The sequence below is a fragment of the Caretta caretta genome, chromosome 25 (genome assembly GCF_965140235.1).
Source record: "Caretta caretta isolate rCarCar2 chromosome 25, rCarCar1.hap1, whole genome shotgun sequence".
NCBI lineage: Eukaryota > Metazoa > Chordata > Testudines > Cheloniidae > Caretta > Caretta caretta.
In genome coordinates this window covers 13,949,017-13,971,549 of record NC_134230.1, presented here as the reverse complement: position 1 = coordinate 13,971,549, position 22,533 = coordinate 13,949,017, and the positions used below count along the sequence as shown (strand labels likewise).

General features: G+C 54.6%; 1 protein-coding gene across 1 annotated transcript in view; it reads left to right on the top strand.

Annotated features, from left to right (window-relative positions):
* LOC125627293 (granulocyte colony-stimulating factor receptor-like) overlaps window positions 1-19,427 on the top strand; it is a 32,600-nt gene extending 13,173 nt beyond the window's left edge. Inside the window, exons 4-17 of the mRNA XM_048831247.2 lie at window positions 1,355-1,702; window positions 2,318-2,438; window positions 2,683-2,864; window positions 3,282-3,433; window positions 4,455-4,635; window positions 6,451-6,533; window positions 9,614-9,833; window positions 10,429-10,608; window positions 11,322-11,423; window positions 11,977-12,123; window positions 12,211-12,351; window positions 13,033-13,129; window positions 14,576-14,657; window positions 16,312-19,427. Coding sequence (XP_048687204.2) covers window positions 1,355-1,702; window positions 2,318-2,438; window positions 2,683-2,864; window positions 3,282-3,433; window positions 4,455-4,635; window positions 6,451-6,533; window positions 9,614-9,833; window positions 10,429-10,608; window positions 11,322-11,423; window positions 11,977-12,123; window positions 12,211-12,351; window positions 13,033-13,129; window positions 14,576-14,657; window positions 16,312-16,878 — 2,603 coding nt within the window. The 3' untranslated portion in view covers window positions 16,879-19,427. The remainder of the gene's footprint in view (window positions 1-1,354; window positions 1,703-2,317; window positions 2,439-2,682; window positions 2,865-3,281; window positions 3,434-4,454; window positions 4,636-6,450; window positions 6,534-9,613; window positions 9,834-10,428; window positions 10,609-11,321; window positions 11,424-11,976; window positions 12,124-12,210; window positions 12,352-13,032; window positions 13,130-14,575; window positions 14,658-16,311) is intronic.
* The last annotated feature ends 3,106 nt before the right edge of the window (window positions 19,428-22,533 follow it).

Sequence of the window (22,533 nt, the reverse complement as noted above, 5' to 3'; positions counted from 1 at the left end):
GCATATGATGGAAACCGCTTCCAGCCAGGGGGGGCAGCAGTACCCCTAGTTCCAGCGCCTATAGAATGATCAAAGCAAATATGTAGCATTCTTGAGCAAGGGTGTAGACATGATTTCACCACCTTTTAGGCCAGTGGTTCTCAACCAGGGATCTGAGGGCCACAAGCAGGTTTCAGGGGGGCTGCCAAACAAGACCAGTGTTAGACTCTCTGGGGCCCAGGGCGGAAAGTTGAAGTCCTGAGCCCTGCCACCTGGGGCTGAAGCAGAAGCCGGAGAAACTTAGCTTCTTGGTGCCCCCTGTGGTTTGGGGCCCTGGGCAATTGCCCTGCTTGCTACCTCTTAACCCCAGCCCTGGCTTTTATATGCAGAAAACAAGATGTGGCACAGGGGAGCTGTGGAGTTTTTATAGCATGTCGGGGCAGGGGGCCCCTCAGAAAGAAGAAGGTTGAGAACCCCTGTTACAGGCCATAAACTGCCTCCATTTGGACAAATGCCCTCTTGAAAGTGGTGGGTTCTCAAACAGGTCCTTGTACTTTGGTTGGAGTAAGCAGCTGCTAGGATTTAATGAGAGCCTCAATGAAGCAAATTCACAAAAAAAGCTTATTGAGAGGCCTCTCTGGATTCTTCCCCCTGGCCCCACCTAGTGCCCACAAGCGGGTTCTGCATCTAGTAACTTCTGCTCTGTCCACACTGTTTAATAGAGTTGGCTGGATACTTCTCAGTGGAGCAGTTTTCACTCGGAAATGCCATTTTATTGAAATGTTTTGCAATGTGATTTCAAGGAAGTTTTCGAAGAACAAGGTAAAAAATCACTGATTGGAAACAAGCTTTTGACACTTGCAGACCGTCAGCTTCTGAGCAGTGAACAGACTGTTTCAGATCAGCAGGGAGGACGGTTTCAGTGGGCAGTCCTAGAGATGAGTACTTTATAATGTGAACTTTAAAGAGGGGGGAAACTGTGGCACCGATTCCCTATGCTGGAAACCTGTTGCAGGGAGCAGAATGTACCCTGTCAGTTTCACCTCCTGTCCCAGTACAGTTTTGGTCCTAGCTTAACTCAACTATGGTAATCGGGGAAACCGACCGGCTTATCTGGTTTTAGGTTTAATAAGGGGTGGTGATTGCATTGGTCAGGGCAAGCACTGAGCATATCCCCACTGTTTTGGAGCTCCAGGCAGCCAGCCACTGCAGGTTCAGCATCCTAGAAACGGGGAGGAGGCTAAACTTAGCCAAGAACAAAGCCCAAGACAGGCACATTCTGGCTCCTCGGGGTCAGAGGACCCCCAGACAAAGTGCGTCTGCATGCGAGAGACCCCAGCTCCCCCCTTTTGAGCTGTTCTGCGTCTCTCCCCAGGAGCGAACAGCCCGAGGCCTGGCCCTGGCAGCAGAGTCCCTACACTGCAGCCCAGCTGTGGCATGCTAAGCCTGCACCCCACAGTGGCCTGTCTTGGCACCCCGTTGAGGGCCTCCTGCACCCTCAACCCCAGCTGCCTGCAGATCGGCCAGGCCCACCCGGGCGATATTGTCTGGAGACTGAATGGAGAGACTAGGCAGCTGCCACTGAACCAGAGCATTGTGGGAAACGGCACGGTCACTGTGGTCACCGTTCTCCGGGCAGAGCGGCCCCATGGGGAGCTGAGCTGTTACCTGTCTCACCGGAGCAATCTGCGCCTGCTGGGTATGGCTGAATACCAGGCTGGAGGTGGGTGCAGTTCCCTTACCACCCTGGCTAGGGAAGGAGGTGCACTAGGCTTGACATTCATGAGGTCTGGGTAGGGGCCCATCCTGGAAAGCCCGGAGGGTGCTCGGCTCCCATTGGGGGCAGTGGGAGGGAGGGGGGCACTGAGCCCCTGCCAAGCCCATTGGATCGTGCTGCAGTTGTGGGCTGGGCTGGTTGGATTTTTTCCATCCAAACGTTTTTTCCGCTGATGGGTCGTCAAAAGCAAAATGTTCCGGGGCAATGTCGGGGGTGGGGGAGAGGAATCCTCTTCAGGATGTGATGTTTCAATTTGTCATCTCAAAACCGCACTGAGTTTCAAGTTTTCAGTGTTACATTTAAGTGTGAGTGAAATGTTTTGATCGACCCAAAACTCGCTTTTTCTGGGATTTCATTAGAGGTGTCAAGTTTTGCTTTGTTTTTATTCTGTTTTGGGATGGGGGTGGGGCGGGAATGGAAGCCACGGAGCTTCCCATGAAACGAAAAATCCAGTTTGCGCCCAGCTCTGAGGGTGCTCTGGGATCAGCACCCTGCAGTCAGCACCGTCCCCTCCAGCACTGAACTCTGGTTCTATTGGCTGTTTCTCTTCTCGTTCTGAAGTCCCACCAACAAATCTGCAGGTGAAACATTGCGTCAGCTTCTGGGGCGGGAACATCACCTGCTACTGGGACCCCGGGCCGGAGACCTACCTTCCAACCACCTACACCCTCCACGTCACCGAGTGAGTTCTCCACCTGGCCGTAAGCGTGAGGGGGCAGGGGCGGGAGCGGGAGAGGATTGACATCCCAACACCTGACAATTAAAAGGGACTGTCCCTATAGATGTAGCAATTGATTTTCTCCCTCCTCCCCCTGATGTCCCTGCTTAGAGCTGTCCAATGCTGGCAGGTGCGAGGGTGGGGTTTGATCTCCGCCACTCGTGTTCCTAGACCCGGCAGCTGCTAACCTGGGCTCTCTCCCTCTCAGAGAAGCAGGCCGCTGCCTCTGGAAGTTCAGAGACGCCGGGACGTGCGTCTCCAGCCGGGAGAGCCGTTCCTGCACCATCCCTGTGGAGAACCTCTTTGCCTCTTTCCAAGTCAGGCTAACGGCCGTGAATCTGCTGGGCCAGGCCAGCGCCACAGACAAGTGCCTGCATGGGATGAGCGTTGGTAAGATCCGCTCGCCAGGGGAGGGGAACAGTGGCACTGACATAAACCGAGCCTGGGCAGGTGTGTCTGCTGGACCAGGACCACAGGTGGGGGCGTTCTCAGGTCCGACTGGGATCCAAGCTCGTCGGGCCAGCCAAACTGAGCTCACCCAGCTTTGCCCAGGTGGATTTCCGGGCTGAGCTGGAGGTATCACGAGACTGACCTTCCCTGCGACGTGGCCTGGTGGCTCGCACTGGGCTCTCCTTCAGAAGATCTGGGAGCTAGTCCTGGCTCTTCCCCTGACTCTCCATGTGCCCCTAGGCCTCTTGCCTCCTGCTCTGTGCTTCTGAGAGGGGGCTGAGTGAGGCTGCTTGTCTCTGGGCGTTGCAGGAGGGGCATGCAGAAATGCTGCCCACGCTTGTGGCTTTCCTTTCCCAGTGAAGCTGAGCCCGCCCGAGGTCAGTGCCACGGCGGACAGGAGCGACTGCTTCCACATGGCGTGGCGACAGCCCAACGAGGAGCTGCTGCATGTGACGGACGCGCGGTATGAGATCCGGTACCATGAGGTGGACGGGGCATCCTGGACGCAGGTGGGTGGCTGTTGGTGGGAGGAGTTAGTAACAGGACTGACACCTGCTTCATAGGTGTATCCCCTCCCGCCCCCCTTCTGGGGATGTGGAGGGTGTTAGGGATGCTGGCTGGCTTTGCCGTCTCTCTCTCCATCCTAACCATGCAGTTACGCAGTTATCTGTTCGTCCATCTAATCTGTGCACCTGGCCCAGAGCTCTTGGGCACGCGTGTGACACTTCCTGAGAACAGATCCATATGCTTGAAGCAGTTGGCCCAATGGCCAAAACGTGACCTCTTTAGTTCTACCCCGTACCCCTAGTGAAGGTCCCCCCCCACCCCCCCGCACCTTCTGCTCAGCTCTCCCCACCCAGAAGAAACCTGGCTCATCCTCTGCTCTCCATCAGCAGCGGAGCAAGGCTAACGTACACCAGCAAAGGGGCTGGCCCAGAAGTCTCAGGCTCAGTAAGTCTGGGCTCGGAGAGATCAAGAGAGGGGAGGCAAGTTCCAAAGGCAAGGAGACCCTCGCTGAAATACCCCTGCATTTCGCCTCCTCCTGCTTAAGCTGGGGGGGCTAGTGTAACTCACTGGTGCTTGTTTCACAAATCCCAGCCCCATGGCTGACCCACAGAGGGATGAGCCTGTTACAGGCCTGCTTAGGGAGGCTTAACTCTTTAGCTCAAGCTATAGCAGCTCCTCCATTTAGCTTTGGAGGTCCCTGGTTCAGTCCCCAATGTGTCAGACAGGATGGCGGCCATCACATTGGCTCAGGTCCCTCTGCTTCTCTCAAGTGTCCTGTGAGAACAGAGCTGGTTTCTGCTGAACCCGGTTCCTGTGTCAGGGGGAAGCAGTCCCCTGTCATGCCCCTTGGCTGGGGTTACTGGGGAGGAGAGAGCCCAGCTTGAAGAGCCTCTAGCTGGTTTGAGCTGAGGTGGAGAGCCCCTGAGCCGCCCGCTCGGCTCAGCAAATCGGTGCTTTAAGGCAGAATTGGGGCGAGCTGCCAAGACAAGAGCTAAAAGGGACCCCGTCCCGCCCCCCATGAAGGTGAATGTTACAGCCGCGGAGGACGTGCCCGCGTCGAAGGACATATGTGGCGTCTCGCCGTTCACCAACTACTCCATCCAGGTGCGAGCGCTATACCAGAGCGACGCCTCCCGCTGGAGCGACGGGGACCCCTCCTGGAGCACCTGGAGCCACGAGAGATTTGTGAAGACTCTGCCTGCGGGTAGGGAGCCATGCTCACCTGTCCAGCCCCCTCCTGCCTTCACCCCAAGGCTGCTGCCCACCCTGCCATGGCAGGTCCTGTCCTCCTCCTCCCTCCTGTCTCCAGTAGACCGGCCATGAGCTGGGGAAGCATGGACAGGGAGGGAAACAGAACAGGATGGCAGGACCATCCACCACACCCACCTCAGACCCAAATTTCAGGAGCAGCAGCCCCACTCTGCCCTGAGGTCTCTCCCATGGGCCTCCTCCTCGTCCCCTGTGCACGTGCATAAATGTGAGTAACCCTGATTGTGCCATCTGCCTGCTGTCACCCCAATCTCTCCCAGCTTGTATGTTGCCCCTCTTCCCCCCACCCTGTGGGTGCCATCGACCGTCCGCTCCTCAAGGCAGGGAGTGTGTGTCTCTGTGGGGCTGTGCAGGTCCAAGCTGAGCGCTCCTGTAATACAAATGGTATTCACCACGAAGGGTTAAACAAACTCCTCTGGCGCTGATGGCTGTGAGAGTAGCAGCGGTGGGTCTGGTACGGTCTCCCCCAGGTAGCGGCACAGAGCAATCGACACCCTCTTGTGAGGGGCTGGATCACAGATACCCCCTGGGAGCTGCCACCTGATGTGCCAAGACTGCTTCTGCTCCTGCTTTCCTGCCCTGCCAGCTTAGGACTCCAGCACCCTGCCTGGCTTGAGCCAGACCCGCTAGCCTGCTGCAAACCCAGACCCAGGTCTGAACCACATCCCCGAACAGCCGTAGGCTTAACTGAAAGCCACTTACAGAAGTGTTCCCATTTTTAACACTCAGATGCCCAACTTCCAATGGGGTCCAAACCCCAAATAAATCTGTTTTACCCTGTATAAAGCTTATACAAGGTAAACTCATAAATTGTTCACCATCTATAACACTGACAGAGAGATATGTACAGCTGTTTGCCCCCCCCCCCAAGTATTAATACATACTCTGGGTTAATTAATAAGTAAAAAGTGATTTGTATTAAGTACAGAAAGTAGGATTTAAGTGGTTCCAAGTAGTAACAGACAGAACAAAGTGAATTACCAAGCAAAATAAAACCCACAAATCTATGCTAATACAGTAAAAAGCTGAATACAGATAAAATCTCACCCTCAGAGATGTTTCAATAAGTTTCTTTACAGCCTGGACGCCTTCCTAGTCTGGGCACCATCCTTTCTCCTGGTACAGTCCTTGTTCCAGCTCAGGTGGTAGCGAGGGGATTCCTCATGAGGGCTCCCCCCTTGTTCTGTTCCACCCACTGATATCTCTTTTGCATAAGGCAGGAATCCTTTGTCCCTCTGGGTTCCCACCCCTCCTTCTCAGTGGAAAAGCACCAGGTTAAAGATGGGTTCCAGTTCAGGTGACATGATCGCAGGTCACTGTGAGACCCCAAGCCTTCATTCCTCCCGGCCTGACGCACAGGAAGGCCTGTCTGCTAACCAAGCCATCCACAGTCAATTGTCCTGGCTGATGGGAGCCAGCAAGATTCCAAACCACCATGAAAGACCCACACTTTGCATAACTACAGTAGGTCCTCAGAGTTATATTTCATATTTCTAGTTTCAGATACAAGAGTGATACATTTATACAAATAGGATGACCACACTCAGTAGATTATAAACTTTGTAATGATACCTTACAAGAGACCTTTTGCATGAAGCATATTTTAGTTACATTATATTCACACTCTATGTATAGAGTGTGTCACACCTCTGCTATCAGCTCCCTCCCTGCAGGACCCTCTCTCAATGACTTCATTTTCTCTCCTTTGCATCTCCCGCATTGCCCTTGCCTGCCCACGGCCACCTCCTAGCCCCATCCAGAGGGCCGGCTCTTTGGAGGCGAATAGCCACGTCCAACTCTGATGAGAGGAATGAGATCATTCTGATGTGGAAGGTAAGGGGCCAAGCAAGGATCCATCGCAGACACACCACCTGGGAAGGGGTTGCGATAAAGAGTTGGGTTATAGTCCTGCATTGCACGTGTCATGGGTGACTCCAGGCCTGACTCCTTGTGGTTGCCCCTGCAGCAGTTAATGATAAAAAAAAAAAGAACAAAAAGTACAATTAACAAGAACCATCTGCCGGAGGGTCCCTGACTGAGAATCCCCAGCTTTTAGGGCTCGGTCTAAGGCTTAATTCTGCTGGCAAAGCCATATTGACATCAATGGGCCTGACTTCTCCTCTCACTTGTTTCACTCTGATTTTAAGCGGAGCTGCTCCTGATTCATGCCGGCATGAGCTATTCATGCCAGACATGAGTAGCATCGGATCCAGGGACAAGCCCCAAGGGATAGACAAAGTTCTGCAAATACGATCAGGCCAGCCCCAAGAGAGATTGGATGATCCAGGGCACATTTGGCCTTTACATTCCCAGATCGTTACTTGTTTGCCTGGGAAGGGTTGGGAAAGGATTTAGGAGCTGGGCTGTATGTGGGTTTGTGTCCCAGCTAGGGCTGGGTGGAAAACAAGAATTCCGGTTTTTGGTAAAACAAAAAAAATTTGAGGGTTTGAAGTTTGTTTTCATTCCACATCAGGAGTAAGCCACGACCTTTTGAAACTTTTCAAGAGAGACCCCCACCCACGATAGCCCCTGCTCTGCCTGAGTTAGGACGTGGGTCACACCTCCCAGCTGAGGGCCCTAATCAATTAGCTATTCTGGAGTGGGCACCCAACAACCCCATTGGTGAGGGGGACCAGGCACTTGTTACCTAGAGACGGCTCATAGGGCAACTCTCCCTGCCCCTAGTGGAAGCCCGAACAACCAGTCCATTGACTAGTCACTTGCATTCTCTCTCTCTCTCTGGTTTTGACTGAAGGGTTCGTTGAACCATCCCACTGAAAAGTTTCGTTTTCAACAAATTGACATTTTCCGACTGGAGGAAAAAAGTTTCAGCAGCTATTTCTTCACCAGCAGTAGCCCCAGCCTGGATGCGTGGATATCTCCTTTCTCTTCAAGCATTATGCAAACAGGCACATTGGTGACACAGTACTGAAGCAGCATGGTGTGTAACTGCGGGGGTGTCGACACTGCACACTAAGCCTGCATCTCTCTGTCACCCAAGCGTGTGGACTTCAGTGTCCACGCTGCGTTGCAAACCTGGCTTTACGGTTACTGGATCCAGGTCTCACAGCTGTGCTTAACCTGTCCACGCTCCACTACGCAGCCCTTCTGACTCAGGTCAGTGGGTTGAGTGGTGTGTCCACACTGCAAAATGACAGGGCTTGAACCTGAGTGACAGCAGGACTTGTGCTCTCACCCAACCTGTCCCCAGCAGGGTTCTAGGACCCAGATCCTGAGTTGCTTGTGGACTCAAGTTAGACTGATTTTGTGTGTGAACAGAGGGGAGCTTGGGCTCAAACCTGAGTCAGACTGTGGGCTTAGTGGGCAGTGTAGACGTACTGAGAGGGGCCATTGCCCTGATGCAGACTGCTCCATAGGAACAGGGACATCAGCATAGCTGATTCTCTCTCTGAGTCACTCGGACTTTCCATCTCCTCCTCAGTCACGCTTTCTGTTGGCCTGTCTTGGTCCCTTGTTCTCTCCTGAACTTGCTCACATTCTTTCACTCACACTTTCTGGTTCTCTCTCTCTTTAACACTCACCTGTTCTTTCTCTCCTGTGTTTTCTGTGTATCCGATGCTTAGATTCCAAGGGCAGCAGGGACCGTTGTGATCACCTAGTCTGACCTCCTGCATGGCCCAGGCCACAGAACTGTCCCCAAATAATTCTTGTTTGAACTAGAGCCCATCTTTTTTTAAAAAAAAAATCCACCTTTGATTTAAAAATTGTCACTGATGGAGAATGCCCCATGACCCTTGGTAATTGTTCCAGTGCTTAATTAACCTCATTGTTAAAAATTTACACCTTATGTTCAGTCTGAATCTGTCCAGTTTCAACTTGGAGCCATTGGATCTGGTTACACTTGTGTCTGCGAGACTGATAATGGGCTCGTCAAATATCTGTTCCGCGTGTAGATATTTATAGCCTGTGGTCAAGTCACCCCTTCACCTTCTCTTCGTTAAGCTAACTAGATAGACTCAAGGAGCTCAGTCGCTATCAGGCGGGTTTTCTAATCCTTTAATCATTCTTGTGGTTCTCTGCTGAACCCGCTTGGATTTATCATTATCCTTCTTCAGTTGTGGACTCCGGAACTGGATACACTGTTCCTGGAGCAGTCACACCAGTGCCAGTAGAGGTAAATCTGACTCTCTGCTCCCGTTCTAGGTTTTCCTGTTTATGCGTGCAAGGGTCTCATTAGCCCTTCTGGGCACAGCATCAACCGGGAGCGCAGGTTCAGTCGGTTATCGGCCATGACCTCTAAATCTCTTTCAGAGTCCCTGCTCCCTGGGATAGAGCCTGTTGTAAGTTGGGCCGACATCCTTTGTTCCTAGGTGTAGACATTTACATGTAGCCGTATTAAAACGCATATTGTTTGCTTGCGTCCTGCTTACCAACCTATCTAGATTGCTCAATGTCAGTGATCTGCCCTCTTCATTATTGACCACTCCCCCAGTCTTATAGTCAGCTGCAAACTTCATCAGTGATGATTTTATGTTCTTGTCCAGGTCATCGACAAAAGTGTTTAAAGAGCATCGGGCCAAGGACCGATCCCTGCAGGACCCCACTAGAAACACACCCACTTGGTGATGATTTCCTGTTTGCAATGGTGTTGGAGCTGCTAGGAAATTAAACATCAGAGTGTTTTGTTTGGGACTGGTTTGTTCTCTCCAGAAAAAAGCGTTTGTCTCGATAAAATTTCCATTTTTGTCCAAAAAAATAATAATGGCGGCTTTTCATGGAGACTCTGAGAAGCAAGAGGGTTATTTAATGAAAACGTGTTTTATGGGGAAAGTCATTTCTCAGTCAGTTCTAGTGCGTCCTTCCTTCAGTCCAGTCCTAGCAGGAGAGCTCAGCCATCCACCTAACTCCTGCACCGCCGTGAGACTCGGCCTGATGAGGCTTTTTCCTCCCAGCCCCTGCAGCCAAAGGAAGCCAACGGCAGGATCCTGACCTACACCCTCCGCTGGCAGCGAATTGGGCAGCCGGCTGTCGTGGCATGCCTCACCCTCTCCCTGCAGTGCGCACTGGAGCTGCCGGCCTCCGAGGAACACACCTTCTTCCTCACCGCCAGCAACTCAGTGGGCCAGTCCCCCGCGACCAAGCTGTCGATCCCGGCGGGGCAGGCCCCAGCAGGTGAGGCCCAGCCTGATCTCCGCGCTCCAGGCCTGGGTCTCGCTCCCGAGGCAGCGTTCAGCAGGGTGGGGTGGTGGCCGGCCCGGCCCTTGGTTGTGCCGTTGAGCTCGTCCTGCAGGGGAATGTGGGAGGGGTTCTGTGCCTGGCGGGGTGAGGGGGGTCAGGCACTTATCACTATGTGGGGGCGGCTCCCAACCAGACGGGCCAGGAGCCCTGGGGCGTTGGGCTCCCATGGGGAGGGGAGGTGAAGCCCATAATGGGACCCCAGCTGGGGAAGTCTCAGCTGCACCCCCAGCAGGGGCCGATACAATGGGGAGCCCCACTAGTGCACTGCCCTCTTGGAGCACGTGTGGACAGCGCGGGGCCCTCAGCGCAACGGATGCTTGGGAGCCCCCAGGGACCCTGTCGGCTCCATCTCTGCCCGCCCAGGCAGAGGGACCACCGGGGGGGACATCGCACCACCTGACCTGAGTTCCCCTTCAGCACCGGGTCTGGGGGGAGACAGGCAAACGGTCCTTCCCCTCACAGAAACGTGAGCACCCGAAGCCCAGCCCTGGGCATGCCTCCCTCTCCGCTATCTGTGTGTTCCTTTCAGTGCCGCGGCTGCCCGTCCTGGTCTCTCCGGCGAGCGACTGCAGCCTCCTTCTGCGGTGGGATCCCCCTGGCTTTGCTGCAGTGGCCTATGTCGTCGAGTGGGGCCGGGCGTCGGAGAACCGGGGGCAGAGCAGCAGCTGGCGCTATGAGCCGGCGAACATCAGCAGGGTGGTCCTGGCAGGTGACTGGCGGGTGGGGGAGTGATTCCAGAAGTGACAGAGCAGGGGGAGGGAGAGGGGGAAACAGAGGCAGGACCCTCCTCCACATCCTAGCTAGGACTTCACATCAGAGGTAGTGTCATGAATAAGCCCCTGCAGAGCACTGTCAATGCCCGCAGCACCGAGCCAGTGAGAGGCGGGTCTTTGTCCTCCTCTAGTAACAGATGAGGAGAAGAACCCACTCCTGCTCCTAGCTTGTAGAGTTACTCCTCTACCTCCGGTGTCACGGCCTCAGGCTTTTAGTACTACTGCAGGTCCCAAGTTCAAACCCTGTCGTCAGCCCACGTCCCCCAGGCTGGGTGTGAGGTTGGAGAGCCAGGCAAGGCAGGAGTATAGGAATTACCAGCGGGGAACAGGCAAGTCCAACAATAGGTGATGCTGACAGCTTCATAGGCATGGGGCGGGGGGTGGATTCCTTCCTGATCCAGTATGGTGATCAGTGGATACCCTGAAGCATGTGGGCTGAGTCTTCTTGTCAGATGTGCTCCAGCTTAGAGAAATGTCCATTCGTTTGTTTGGACCCACTTTGCCCCAAAGCTCTCCTGCAGCCTCCCACCCCATGGGGGACTGAAGCGGGAAGCAGGGAGGCTATGCTCTGGGGTGCACGTCCCCTGGGGCTATGATGTGGAAGAGACGGGAGGTTTCACCATCGCTTGTCGTTGTCATGTCCCCGCAGAGGCAATTGAGCCGGGGTATCTCTACAGCCTGACAATCTTTGCCCTGAGCGATGGAGCCGTCCGGGCTGCAGGCTCTACAAGTGCTTACTCAAAGCAGATGGGTAGGTGCTGAGTGTTCGGGGCAGACGCGGCCAGATCCCTTCCACCCCTAAGAGAAACCCAGCAGCACTCCAGCCAGTGATGTGGGAAAAGGTGCAGGGGCCACTGGGGAAGCATTAGTCTTGTGTCTCCTGCTGAGCTCATATCTTCCCCTCCCTCCCTGCACCCAGAGGATGGTTTGGGGAGCTCCTAGGAGACATGGAGTTGGTTTCTGTAAGTCTGGAACCCCTCATTCCTGCAAGGAGGAGGGAGCGGTGTCTAGTGGTTAGGGTGGGACTCCTGGGCTCTATTCCCAGTTCTGCTACTGACCTGCTGCATGGCCTTGGACAAGTCACATAGTTGCTCTATGCCTCCATTTCCCCATCTGTAAAATGGGCATTAATGGAGTTGTGGGGAGGGGATGGAAAGAGTTAATATTTGTGGCAGGCTTTGGGATCCTGCTGATGAAAAGCCTGAAATACCACAGCTGGGAATGAAGGGAGAGGGGATCTCGGCTTTGGGTGCCTGGGATGGGGCTGGTTAACCCTTTCCTCGCCACCCCCTATGTGGTTGCAGCTCCATTCCGTGCCCCAACTCTGCATCCCACCCGGGTCTGGCCATCCCAGGTGGAGGTGCAGTGGGAGGAGGTCCCACTGGAGGAGCAAGGCGGCTTCATCCGGAACTACACCATTTCCTACGAGGAGCAGGGGAAAGACGCCCAGGGTAAGGCACCAACCGGCTTTGTGACCCATGCTGGCTGGGCCTGGGCTCACCAGCTGGGACTGAGCAGCAGCATCTCCTGTCTTACAGCCGTGGTGGTGAACGGCTCCGTCCGTCGCTATCTCATCGTGGGCCTGGCTCCCGACTCCGTGGTGAGGGTGGGCATCTCCGTCAGCACCGACGGGGGAAGCACCCAGGGCTCTGTCCTCTCTATCCGTACCAGCAGCTTTGGTGAGGAAAGTGGAGAACCGGGTGCTATGCCCTAGACTGGGGGTGCTGGGAGGGGTCAGCAGGCACTGAAATGAGGTGGCAGAGACCTGCTTGGGCACATGTAGCTTGTCCCTTGGCCAAGGTAGGATGGATTCCTACCAGCATCTGCTCCAACCAAGCTATGGGGCTTCCACCGCTTCCCTGGGGCAGATGATTCCTTCGCTGGATCGCTCTCGATTCTGCACTTCCGCCTACATTTTCCCCTTTGCCCAGCTCCATCCCATTGCTCCTGTTTCCATCCCCGTACTGGTCCTCTCCCCCTTGGGGTGAGCATCTCCCCTGGAGCCCCTCCCCATAAGCTAGAGTTTCCAGGCTTCCTAAGGCTTGAGATTGGTCACTCCATTTTGCATCAGGTACATTCACAAGGCCTTTGTCCCCACTGCCGCCAAGTGTCCCCCAGCCAGAATGTTCACGTCTTACACCCACCTTGCATGGGTGCAAAGGATCATGCGGGGCAGCAGAGAATGGGAGACAGTCCCTGTGGACTGCCGTTGGTCTTGGGCTTTGTGCTGTCCCTCGGCAAACCCCTAGCATGTCAGCTCATGCACCGTGGGGGGGGGCTGCAATGCAGGCTCCCAAGGGCTCTTGCTCGTTGGTCCCCAGTGGCTTTACACCTAAAGCTTTTCCCTGCTTTCTTTACAGACAATGGGAAGGTTGAACTGTTGCTGTCCTCCTTGTGCATGGGGCTAGTTGTCCTGCTTATCACGGCTGCTCTGGCCTGCGTCCTCAAGCACCCCCTGTACGTATGTTTGTGAGTCCCATCCGGCCACCCGTCTGAGTGTCTGTGGGTGAGGGTGATTTCCCTCCCCCAACCCTCCCGTTGGATCCTGTAAGCTAAGGAGGGTCAGGCCTGGTTAGTGCTTGGTTGGGGGACCACCAAGGAACAGCCAGGTACTATGCTGCAAGGAAGTGGCGTTCGAGAAGTGAGTGCCCTCTACCACGTTGCTGAGTCAGCGTGGGGCTGGAGAGGGTGGTGGGTAACTCAGCGGAGGATGCTCTTCATGCTGAGACGGCACTAAGCCCCGTACCCCAGCATGGTGCTAGGGCAGGGGTCGGCAACCTTTGGCACGTGGCCGCGGGGGCTGCGGGAAGCGGCGCGGGCCGAGGGAGATGCTGGCCGCCACTTCCAGCAGCCCCCAGTGGCCTGGAACGGCGAACCGCAGCCAGTGGGAGCTGCGATTGGCCGAACCTGCAGATGCAGCAGGTAAACAAACTGGGCCAGCCCGCCAGGGACTTTCCCTGGCATGCCACGAGCCAAAGGTTGCTGATCCCTGGGCGAGGGAATGCTGTGCTGCCACAGGATCCGTCCTGTAGCTGAGAACTTACACTCCACCCGCAGAGGGCTTTTGGCCATGAACGATCTCGTGGCACTTCCTGCCAAGGAGATTTTAGCCCTGGTGTCCTACGTGCCCTTCCACCTCCTTAATTGTTCCTGAAGTTCTAGGTGGACACAACGTTCCCCTCCACTCCTTGTCCTGAGCGGCAGGATAGGGGTGCCGGGTGCTGTTAAAAAGCCGCCACGTTCCCCTAGCGGCGACTCGCAGAATCCTAGAAGTCAGAGCTGGAAGAGACCTACAAGGTCCCACCCCGTCCATCCCCCAGCCAGGGCAGGATTCGTCCCCTCAGGGCAGGTTGCCAAGCCCCGGGATCTGCAACTCCGTGGTGGGTGCAAGAATCCCTGTGCAGAGTTTGCCGAGCCCTCTGGGATGGGAAGTGCTCCGATAGGAATGTGGGCTCTCATCGTTATTTTCCTATCTACAAAAGGGCCTTCATCTTTCCCTTTAAAACATTTAGTGTTCCTGTGATCTTAGCGTTCCCTTCAGGACTCTTGCCAGAGCTTTGGAGCAGCCAAAGAGAGTCCGTTCCCAGAATCCTTCACCCTGAGCCTGGTGCATCCTGGGACAGGACTTTGGGAGGTTAGTCAATGCCGTAGGCATCCCTAGGCAATGCAGACATAATCAGCAAAGCTCAGAGGGCCTGCTCCAAAGCCCACTCAAGCCTGTCGTTGATTTCAGTGAGTGCTGGACCAGCCCCCTAGTCTGGTACCTCTGGATCCAGTGTCAGGGCCCTAGCTAATGGAGCCTCCAATCCCTGGGGAGACCATGCTAGTCACAAGAATGTAGAGAGGCCTTTCCCTCCTCGACGTGGTCATCTCCGTACCAATGCAGGGTGTTGTCCTCCACAGAATACAGGGCTGCCTGTGGCCGCACGTCCCTGACCCCGCTAAAAGTCACCTGGCCAGCTGGCTGCCACCGAAGCTGTGGCTGGTGAGTACACGTTTTTCTGCAGAGATGTGGTGGGTGCTGTTCGGTTCGCTGCCTCTCTGCTCCTCTCTGCTCTGCAGGAAGTTGCTAATTAACCAAAAGTTGCCAGTAAGAGGAAGGCCCCTGCAGTGTGGGGCAGTCCTGGGGAGTTGCAGTGCCGTACAGCAGCAAGGAGAGGGTTTACCGCTGGACGCCAGGCTTTTCTCCAGGGAGCCGGGGCACGGGGAGGCCATAGGGCTGCATGGTACCTCCCCTGTGCTCTCCAGGCTGCACCCTGGTCTGGCACCAGGGTCTGATGCACATTCCAGTGCTTCCTTCCCTGGCTGCAGCCCCACAAGCCTGCCTGCGGTTGGGGCTTTCCACAAGGAGCTGGGTGCTGGGGGCCTGCAGGGCTGCAACTAACAAAAAATAGTGTCAGGAAGTGGCCAGGCAGGTGCTAATATCCAGATCCCTTGAACTTGAAAGCCAGGGGGTTGGGCTCTGTCCCCAGACAAATGTTGCTAATAACTGAAAATGGTCAGTGTGAGGAGTGCTAATAGCTGGCTCCGCCTGCCTGAGGGTTTCCTGCGCCCTCTTCTGGGAATTGGTCGCCGTCTCTAAGCTTCTCCCTCCCCCGGCCCCCACAGGCTGTTTTCCCAGTGCCGTAAGATCTGGAGGTCATGTCTCCAAGGAGCACAGAGAGAAGGCGGGAGTGGAAGGGAAAGAGGCTACCCAGGCTGGGAGATCTCCGAGTCTCTGCCAGGTCCCCTGTCACACCGAGCCACCCTCCCCACAGGACAAGAAAACACCCTTCCCCAATGACTTGACATCTCTCAGTGCTGAGCTTCCAGGCACGATGCCCATTGTCTGACTGCCCCACCACTGCTCTCTCACTGCGTTAAGTCCCTTAAACGTAGCAATATGTCTCCTGCCCCTGCAAGGTCTTAAAGGTGCGGGTCTCTGTTTTTCTTCAGCCACGGGCACCCGGTGGGTTTTCTCTGCAGGGATGCGCCAAGTTCAGCTGCTTGCCAGCCACCCATTCCCTGGGCCCTTCCTTTGTGCACCATTGGCTGGCACCATCATGTTATCGGGGGGATGGGAGGGACACATGTAATTTGCCCGCTGGCTGTCGCGGTCATAGGTCACCAGCGGCTGTGCGCATTACTCGAGCTAGGGGGCATGTTTTTGGCAGATAGTAAAGTCACGGAAAAAATGCATTTGGGAGGCAGCGAAATGACGAGTGAATTTCGGTTGAATTCGGCAAATAGTTTTGGCCGGAAAAACAAAATGAAGCGGGAGTGCGGGAGGCAGTAGTGGAATTGAAAAAGTCAAAACAGTTTGGCCATTTTGAAATGAAATGTTTTGGCTTCTTGTTTCCAAACGGCATTTTTCTTTTGAAATGTTGGTACCCTTTTTTTTTTTAAAAGGTGGGTGAAAAATACCCCAAAATGACCTGCCCCAAAAAATTTGGGGGGGGGGGCGAAATTCATCAGAGTCAAACAGAACATTTTAGTTCAACCCAAAATGAATGTGTTTATTTCAGTGAGAAAACCCCCAAATAATTCAGTTTCAATTCAAACCAAACCATTTACTTTCTTTGAAGGGGGGGGCATCTGCCCGTAAACCAAAAAAATCAATAATTCGTTCAGCTCTCCATGTAACCTCCTCACCCTTGCAGGACTTGGGGAACTTCCCAGTGGAGCCGAGCAAAAAGCAGAGAGCGGGGTATCCCGACTTTCTGTTCCATGGGGTCTCGGGAGTCATCTGTGGCCAGCAGGAGGAGATGATAATGTGCAAGTCCTTCCTGGAAAGCACCTGGCCAGCAGAGGCCTCCAGCGCCGGGGAAAAATACAGTCAGCCCCTCCAGACCATCCTCCGTGGAGACGTGACCACCCCAGACCAAACTCAGGCAAGACGCCAAAGCAAGGTGGAGTATTCCACAGTGATCGTCTGGGCATATCCCAGTGGCGCACCACCAAGATCTAGTGCTCCCTGGTCCCAACCTACCCCTCAGAGCCCAGAGAGCTCTGGTCCCAGCCGTGAGCCTGGCTTGAGGATCTGCTCCCAAAGCCCATCCTGTGAGCCCCTGGATGGGTCATGCTGGCAATGCGGCCAACAGCCAGATGGAGGGCCAGCTTCCTTGGGGGCATTTCCGCTCCTGAGGACCCTGGTTGTGGAGGGATCTGGAGACCTCCAGCCTAATGGAGATCACCCTGCGGGCGCACTCAGCCCAGTGACGCCCTAACGGCCTCTGGAGAGAGACCTCCGCTCCCAGGGCAGGTGTACGAATGAGGGAGGGTGATAAGGCCATCTCGGTGGACTCTTACCCCACCAGGCAGAGGAGTGGGGCATCAAGCAGAGCCCAGCTCCTCCAGGGGTGGGAGTGAGAGCCCTGCTGATCAAAACACGGCCTTAATGATACCAGGGAGAGCTGAAAACGGGGCCGGAAGGAGCCTTATGGGGCTGGATCTCCATGCAATAGTCACGGGCGCAGGGAGGTGTTCCTCTTCCCCCGCCTCTGCCGGCTTTTCCCCATGCTTCGTGCTTAGCCAGTCAGGGCCAATCCTTTCCCACTAACGCAGCCTGCTGGTCCGTGTGTGCCGTGTTGCTCTCTTTGCCTGAGCCTTGGACAAGCTGAGCATCTCCCAGACCCTGTCTTCGGAGCCTGGCTCCTGCTCTTGATTCACGCTCAGTCCAATCCCCCGTGATGTCAAGCGAGACAGCGACCGTCCAGCTAGCAAGTCCTGCCAGTGTGTTTAAAGGCCTCCCCTCCCTCTTGCTACATGCTCCTGGGTCCTGTTAGCAATGATCGTAGGCGTTGGAGCTGTGGGGATTGTTATCCATTCCCTCCGCCTGTCTGGGTTTGTTCCCCGCAGTACGTTGTTGGGTCCCAAATAACTTTGTTTACTAAATGTATCCCTCCCCCCGCAAAAAAAAATAGAAAAGCCAGGTCAGGCTCCACATGCTGCTGCTATAGAGCAGCTCCTGCAACACAGAACACGGTGAGCGCCCCTGGAGGGCCTACAAACTATTTAAAGGGATACGCCTCTATTTCTATATATTCCGTGTCTTAAATAACCCACAATTAATTGAACTGCCACCGCTTGGCTTGGAAGCCCAGCAAACCTCACTGGCGGGGAGCATTTGCCAAGGTAGCTGACTGACACAGGATTAAACTGGATTCCTTTATGGAGCTTTCTCTCCGAATTTCACATGAGCTTTGCTATTTGTGGGTACTTAAGACTTACTGATTTCCCACCCCACCCTCAACCGGGCGTGCATTCTGCATTTAAAACCGAGTGCGCATCACGCAGATATAAGTGCTGTGGAACAATGAAGCCATGCGTGTTTGCTGATCTGTGTTCTGTCTGGTTTTGATAGGGATTGGATTGTGTCTTATTGTAACTGTTTGCTCAGCACCAGAGTCTTTGGCAATGGGGGGCATGTGTAATAATTTTACCCCCCAGTTATTAAACATCCAGAGGAAGCCAATCTTTTGCATTTTTCCCCCCTCCTGTTTTCTAGGAGGCTGTGGGTTTCAAATCCCACCTTAGACCTCCCCTCTGCCAGGCCGTGACTGCTACTTATCCCATTGTCCTCTCAGTGCGACCTTGTGTTGTTTATAGACACCTGTTGTGTCTCATCCTCTCCTGCCCTTGTGAGCGCTGCAGGGCAGGGAGCGTCTCTTGGTTATGTATGTACAGTGCCTAGCGCAAAGGGGCTGGGGCCTCTAGGTCTATGCCAATACAAGGAATTACAGTGGGCGGCTGGTCTCAGGTGCAGAGACATCCTCTCTGATTAAGCCTCTGTCTGCGGCATCCTTTGAAACCCAGTAGAGCCTGGAGTTACCCCCTTCCCTTGCAGCTTGTGTCACCGCTCACACCCGTGCAAAGTTGCTGTAAATTGTGAGTGTGGGTGGAGAACGCTGAGCGTGGGGTGTTATGCACCTGCCTTGCCCGGGTGTTGGTGACAACACAAACTGCCGGGCCCAGGACGAGTTTGTTCTCACATGGTGGGTGGGGAAACTGCTCCCGGGGAGATGAGCCATCAGCTTCAACCCTCTGAGTATGTCTACGCTGCAAAGAACACACCCTCCCGCCCCATCCCGGTGCCCAGGTCAACTGCCTCTGGCTCAGGCTACAAAGAGCAGCATAGACATTCCCGCTTGGGCTGCAGCCTGGGCTCTGCAACCTCAGGACATGGGGTGGAGCCTTGGCACCCAGGCTGTGGCCTGAGCGGGAACGTCTACACTACTGTTAGCCTCGCTGCATGTCAGTCAAGCTGGGCTCTGACCCTTGGGGGTGGGTGGTTCTTTGCAGTGTAAATATACCCCACATGGCAGAGCTGGGAATAAAATTGGAGTGTCCCAATGTGATGAACCGGGACTGTTCTTAATGTTTCCTCTGAATACTGTGGGGGTGCCTCAGTTTCCCCTAGGCAGTTCTTAAGTCTCTAGGGGGTGGGATGAGGGGGTGTAATTGGTGCAGAGCAAAGGGCCAGGGTACATAAATGGCTGACACTCTGTCTCCTGGCAACGGATGGCCTGGGCCCTTCCCCGCTGCAAGGTGAGAGCTAAAGGGGTAGGAGAACAAAGGAATCCGGTGACCTCCTGGCCAGGGAAAGGGACAAAGCCCAGAGGAGTGGGGGGGCTGGAGAGTGAGTCAGTTTGGGGCTGGCTGGGGACGAGGAGTGAAGTGCAGAACTGGTTGTCTGGCTCACTGATGGACTCGACTGAGGGGGTCCTGTTCTCTGTACCTACAAGCTCTGTTTTAGACCGTGTTCCTGTCATCTAATAAACCTGTTTTACTGGCTGGCTAAGAGTCACGTCTGATTGCGAAGTTGGGGGGCAGGACCCTCTGGCTTCCCCAGGACCCTGCGTAGGCGGACTCACTGCGGGAAGCACACGGAGGGGTAGAGGATGCTGAATGCTCCAAGGTCATACCCAGGAAGGTGGAAGCTGTGTGAGCTTCTTGCCCTGAAGACAGTCTGCTCACAGAGAGGAGACTTCCCCAGAGTCCTGACTGGCTTCGTAGGGAGCAGTTCCCGAGCATCGCCTTAAGACTTAAGAAATGCATAGGGGAAACTGAGGCACCCCTACAGTATTCAGAGGAAACATTAAGAACAGTCCCACTTCGTCACATCCGACTCCCAGGCCTGCGTGTCAGTGACGAAGCAAAACTGCCCCATTGAGAGGAATGTAAATGTGCATCAGTCATTGTAAGGGGCAGGGGGAGGCTGGAAGGCCTGGGGCTAAGCCAACCTTACCCCAGGAGGATCCCGCCTTTGGGGAATCGGGCGATGCCCTCAGACAGAGCTGCGCTTAAAGGGGAACCCCAGGAAACTGCAGCTAAGTCTGCAGCTACTGCAGGGAGCAAGAAGGGTCTTGAGGAACTAGCTCTCCAGGCAGTGGGTGGCCTGGCAGAGACCCTGCCCAAGCAGGAGAGAAACTGTAAAGGCCAGCTGGGCTGAAGACTGATCTTTTCGTATAGGTCACTGGCCGCAATGAGGGAGAATGTTTGAACCACCCTTGCGCTGTGGATTCTTAAAAGGCCCTAAGGGGGGGGGAACAGGAGCAGGGTGCCATAGAGCGGCCCCTGCCCGCAAGGGGGTACATAGGAGGCAGCTGCCCCTGTTACAGTCCCACCAGAAGCAGAGCAGGACCTTCCTTAGATGGAAGGGCTGGTCTTGGGATTACGATAATGGCCCGGGCTGCAGGAACTCTTTCTTCAGTCCCCAGCTCTGACACTGACTCTGTGACCTTGGGCAAGTCACTTCAACAGGAGAGAATAAATTCAATAGCCAGAGTGTCGGACGTGCTGGCCCCCTTCGCCAGGAGCCATTTGACACATGCCAGTGTTTTTAAGAACACGTTAGCCATTAACCATGGGTCAGGAGTGGTCTAAACATACTTAATCCTGCCTCAGGCTGGCGGATGGACGGCTTGAGCTCCCTTTCAGCCCTCCTCCGTTTGTGTGACTCTATGTGCCAACACACTGGGCCAGCGCTCTCTGCCTCAGTTTCCCCATCTGTAAAACAGGGTCAACCAGCCCTCCTTTCCCCCACCCTTTGTTGGTCTTGTCTGTTTTGAGTCTCAGCTCTTTGGGGCAGGGACTGTACCTTGCTCGGTGGCTGTGCCGTCCCGATCTTGGATGGGACCTCGTAACTCTACCGTAACACAACTCACGAACCGCAAAGAATTCTGTTAGCTAAATGGAGGAAGGTCAGAGCGGAGTTGATAACAATCTAGAGTCACTTGTGTAAACACAAATCCCCCACTTCCTCCCACCCCATGCAAATGAATTATTTAGAAAAGACCTAAATATAAACCCCAAAGAAAAGAAAGTTGGGGGGATGCAAACAAAGGGATGACTCACTTCCCCAGGGGCCGGGTGGGAGACACTGCTGTGGAGGGAAAAGGACAGACAGTTGCCTCCGGTTACAACAATCCTTGTGGCCCTGCATTGTGCGAGAGCAAAGAATCAAGGCTTTCGAGCCAGGAACCTCAGCTGTGAAGGCCTTTGGCAGGGACAAGGCCGAGCGAACAGGGAAACAATTGAATAGGGGAACAAAACCGCTCTGAAGAGGAAATTAATTAAAAGGCATTGTGGGGAGAGAGAAAGAGCATATAGACTGATGTTTCCATTCAATGGGCTTTATAAGAAGGGTGAAAATTGGTCCCCCACAGCTGTGCTACAGAAACTCTATGGGTCCCGGCGGCCGTGACTTGCACTGCTCGGGTGCTTTTCCCCTGAGGAGCACTAGTACGTAGGAGTTGTTACAGTAGCACTGAAGGGATCAGGGCCCAGTTGTGCTAGGTGCGGTACGTCTGTATCAAGGGTCTGTCTACGCTTGGAGCGGAGCATGTGACTCCCGGCCCACGGAGGCGTAGTCCCACTCACTCTCAGCCAGCTAGCTTGCTAAAAGCCGAGCCTAGCCACCCACTGTCCGTGCTATATGCTGTTTTGATGCATCACTCCTAGAGCTGGGACTCGCACCCCTAGCTTCATGGGTAGACCCCCAGCGAGCCCGTTCCAGCACCAGACACAGGCTTGGAGAAGGGGGTAGGGATCTTCCCTGTTTTACAGATCAGGGACCGAGGCGACCGTGTAGGGAGAAGGTGGCTGATTGTAGGTGTGGCTGCATCCCCTTTGCTCATGCCAATGGGTACACGAAGTCGCGTGGGTGAAGTTGGCAGATGTGACAAGGAACGGTGCAGGTAGCAGAGCTGCTCAGCAAGGAAGCATTGTAACAAAGCGAGCACTAGCTGGGAACTTGACAGCTGTTAGCATGCAGCATACCACAGCAGCAGTGGGAATAGAACTGACCCTTCTGGTCCAAAAAGCCCAGGTGCTAATCGTTTGAGCTAACAGAGAATTGTCATGAGCTGCTCGCAGTATAGGGCTTATGACACACTCAGTTCAGATTACATACAGCAGAGGGCAGTAGTGTAAATGGACACACCAATGCAGTTATTATAATATTTGCCCGAAGGTCATTCTTCAGCTGAGCGATGTGATATAAACCTGTTGGTCTGGGAATCAAAGCTTTGCAGGTTCCCTGGTAAGGCAGAGCTGCAAACCGGCTAATGACAGGAAATGCAAGAAGCGCGCTCTCGGATTTTCCATCCTCGCTTCGCTCCAGCGTTCGTTTTCACCCACCTGCCCTTTGTGGAGTTAATTTTCGAACCGCATTGGTGCTACAAAGCCCTTTCTGTCCAGATTTCCCTGTGGGACAGACTCCTGTTTCTTTTGTCAAGGGCGAGCGCATTAGCGCAGCTATAAAAGGAGGTGGGTATTTTCCAGGAGCTCAGCACAATCTGGAAGCTGCTTTTCCATTCTCTCTCCACGCCGGGCGTTGGAACGGGTGCTGGCTCACTCCGGGGTGTTTACCGAAGAGCTGG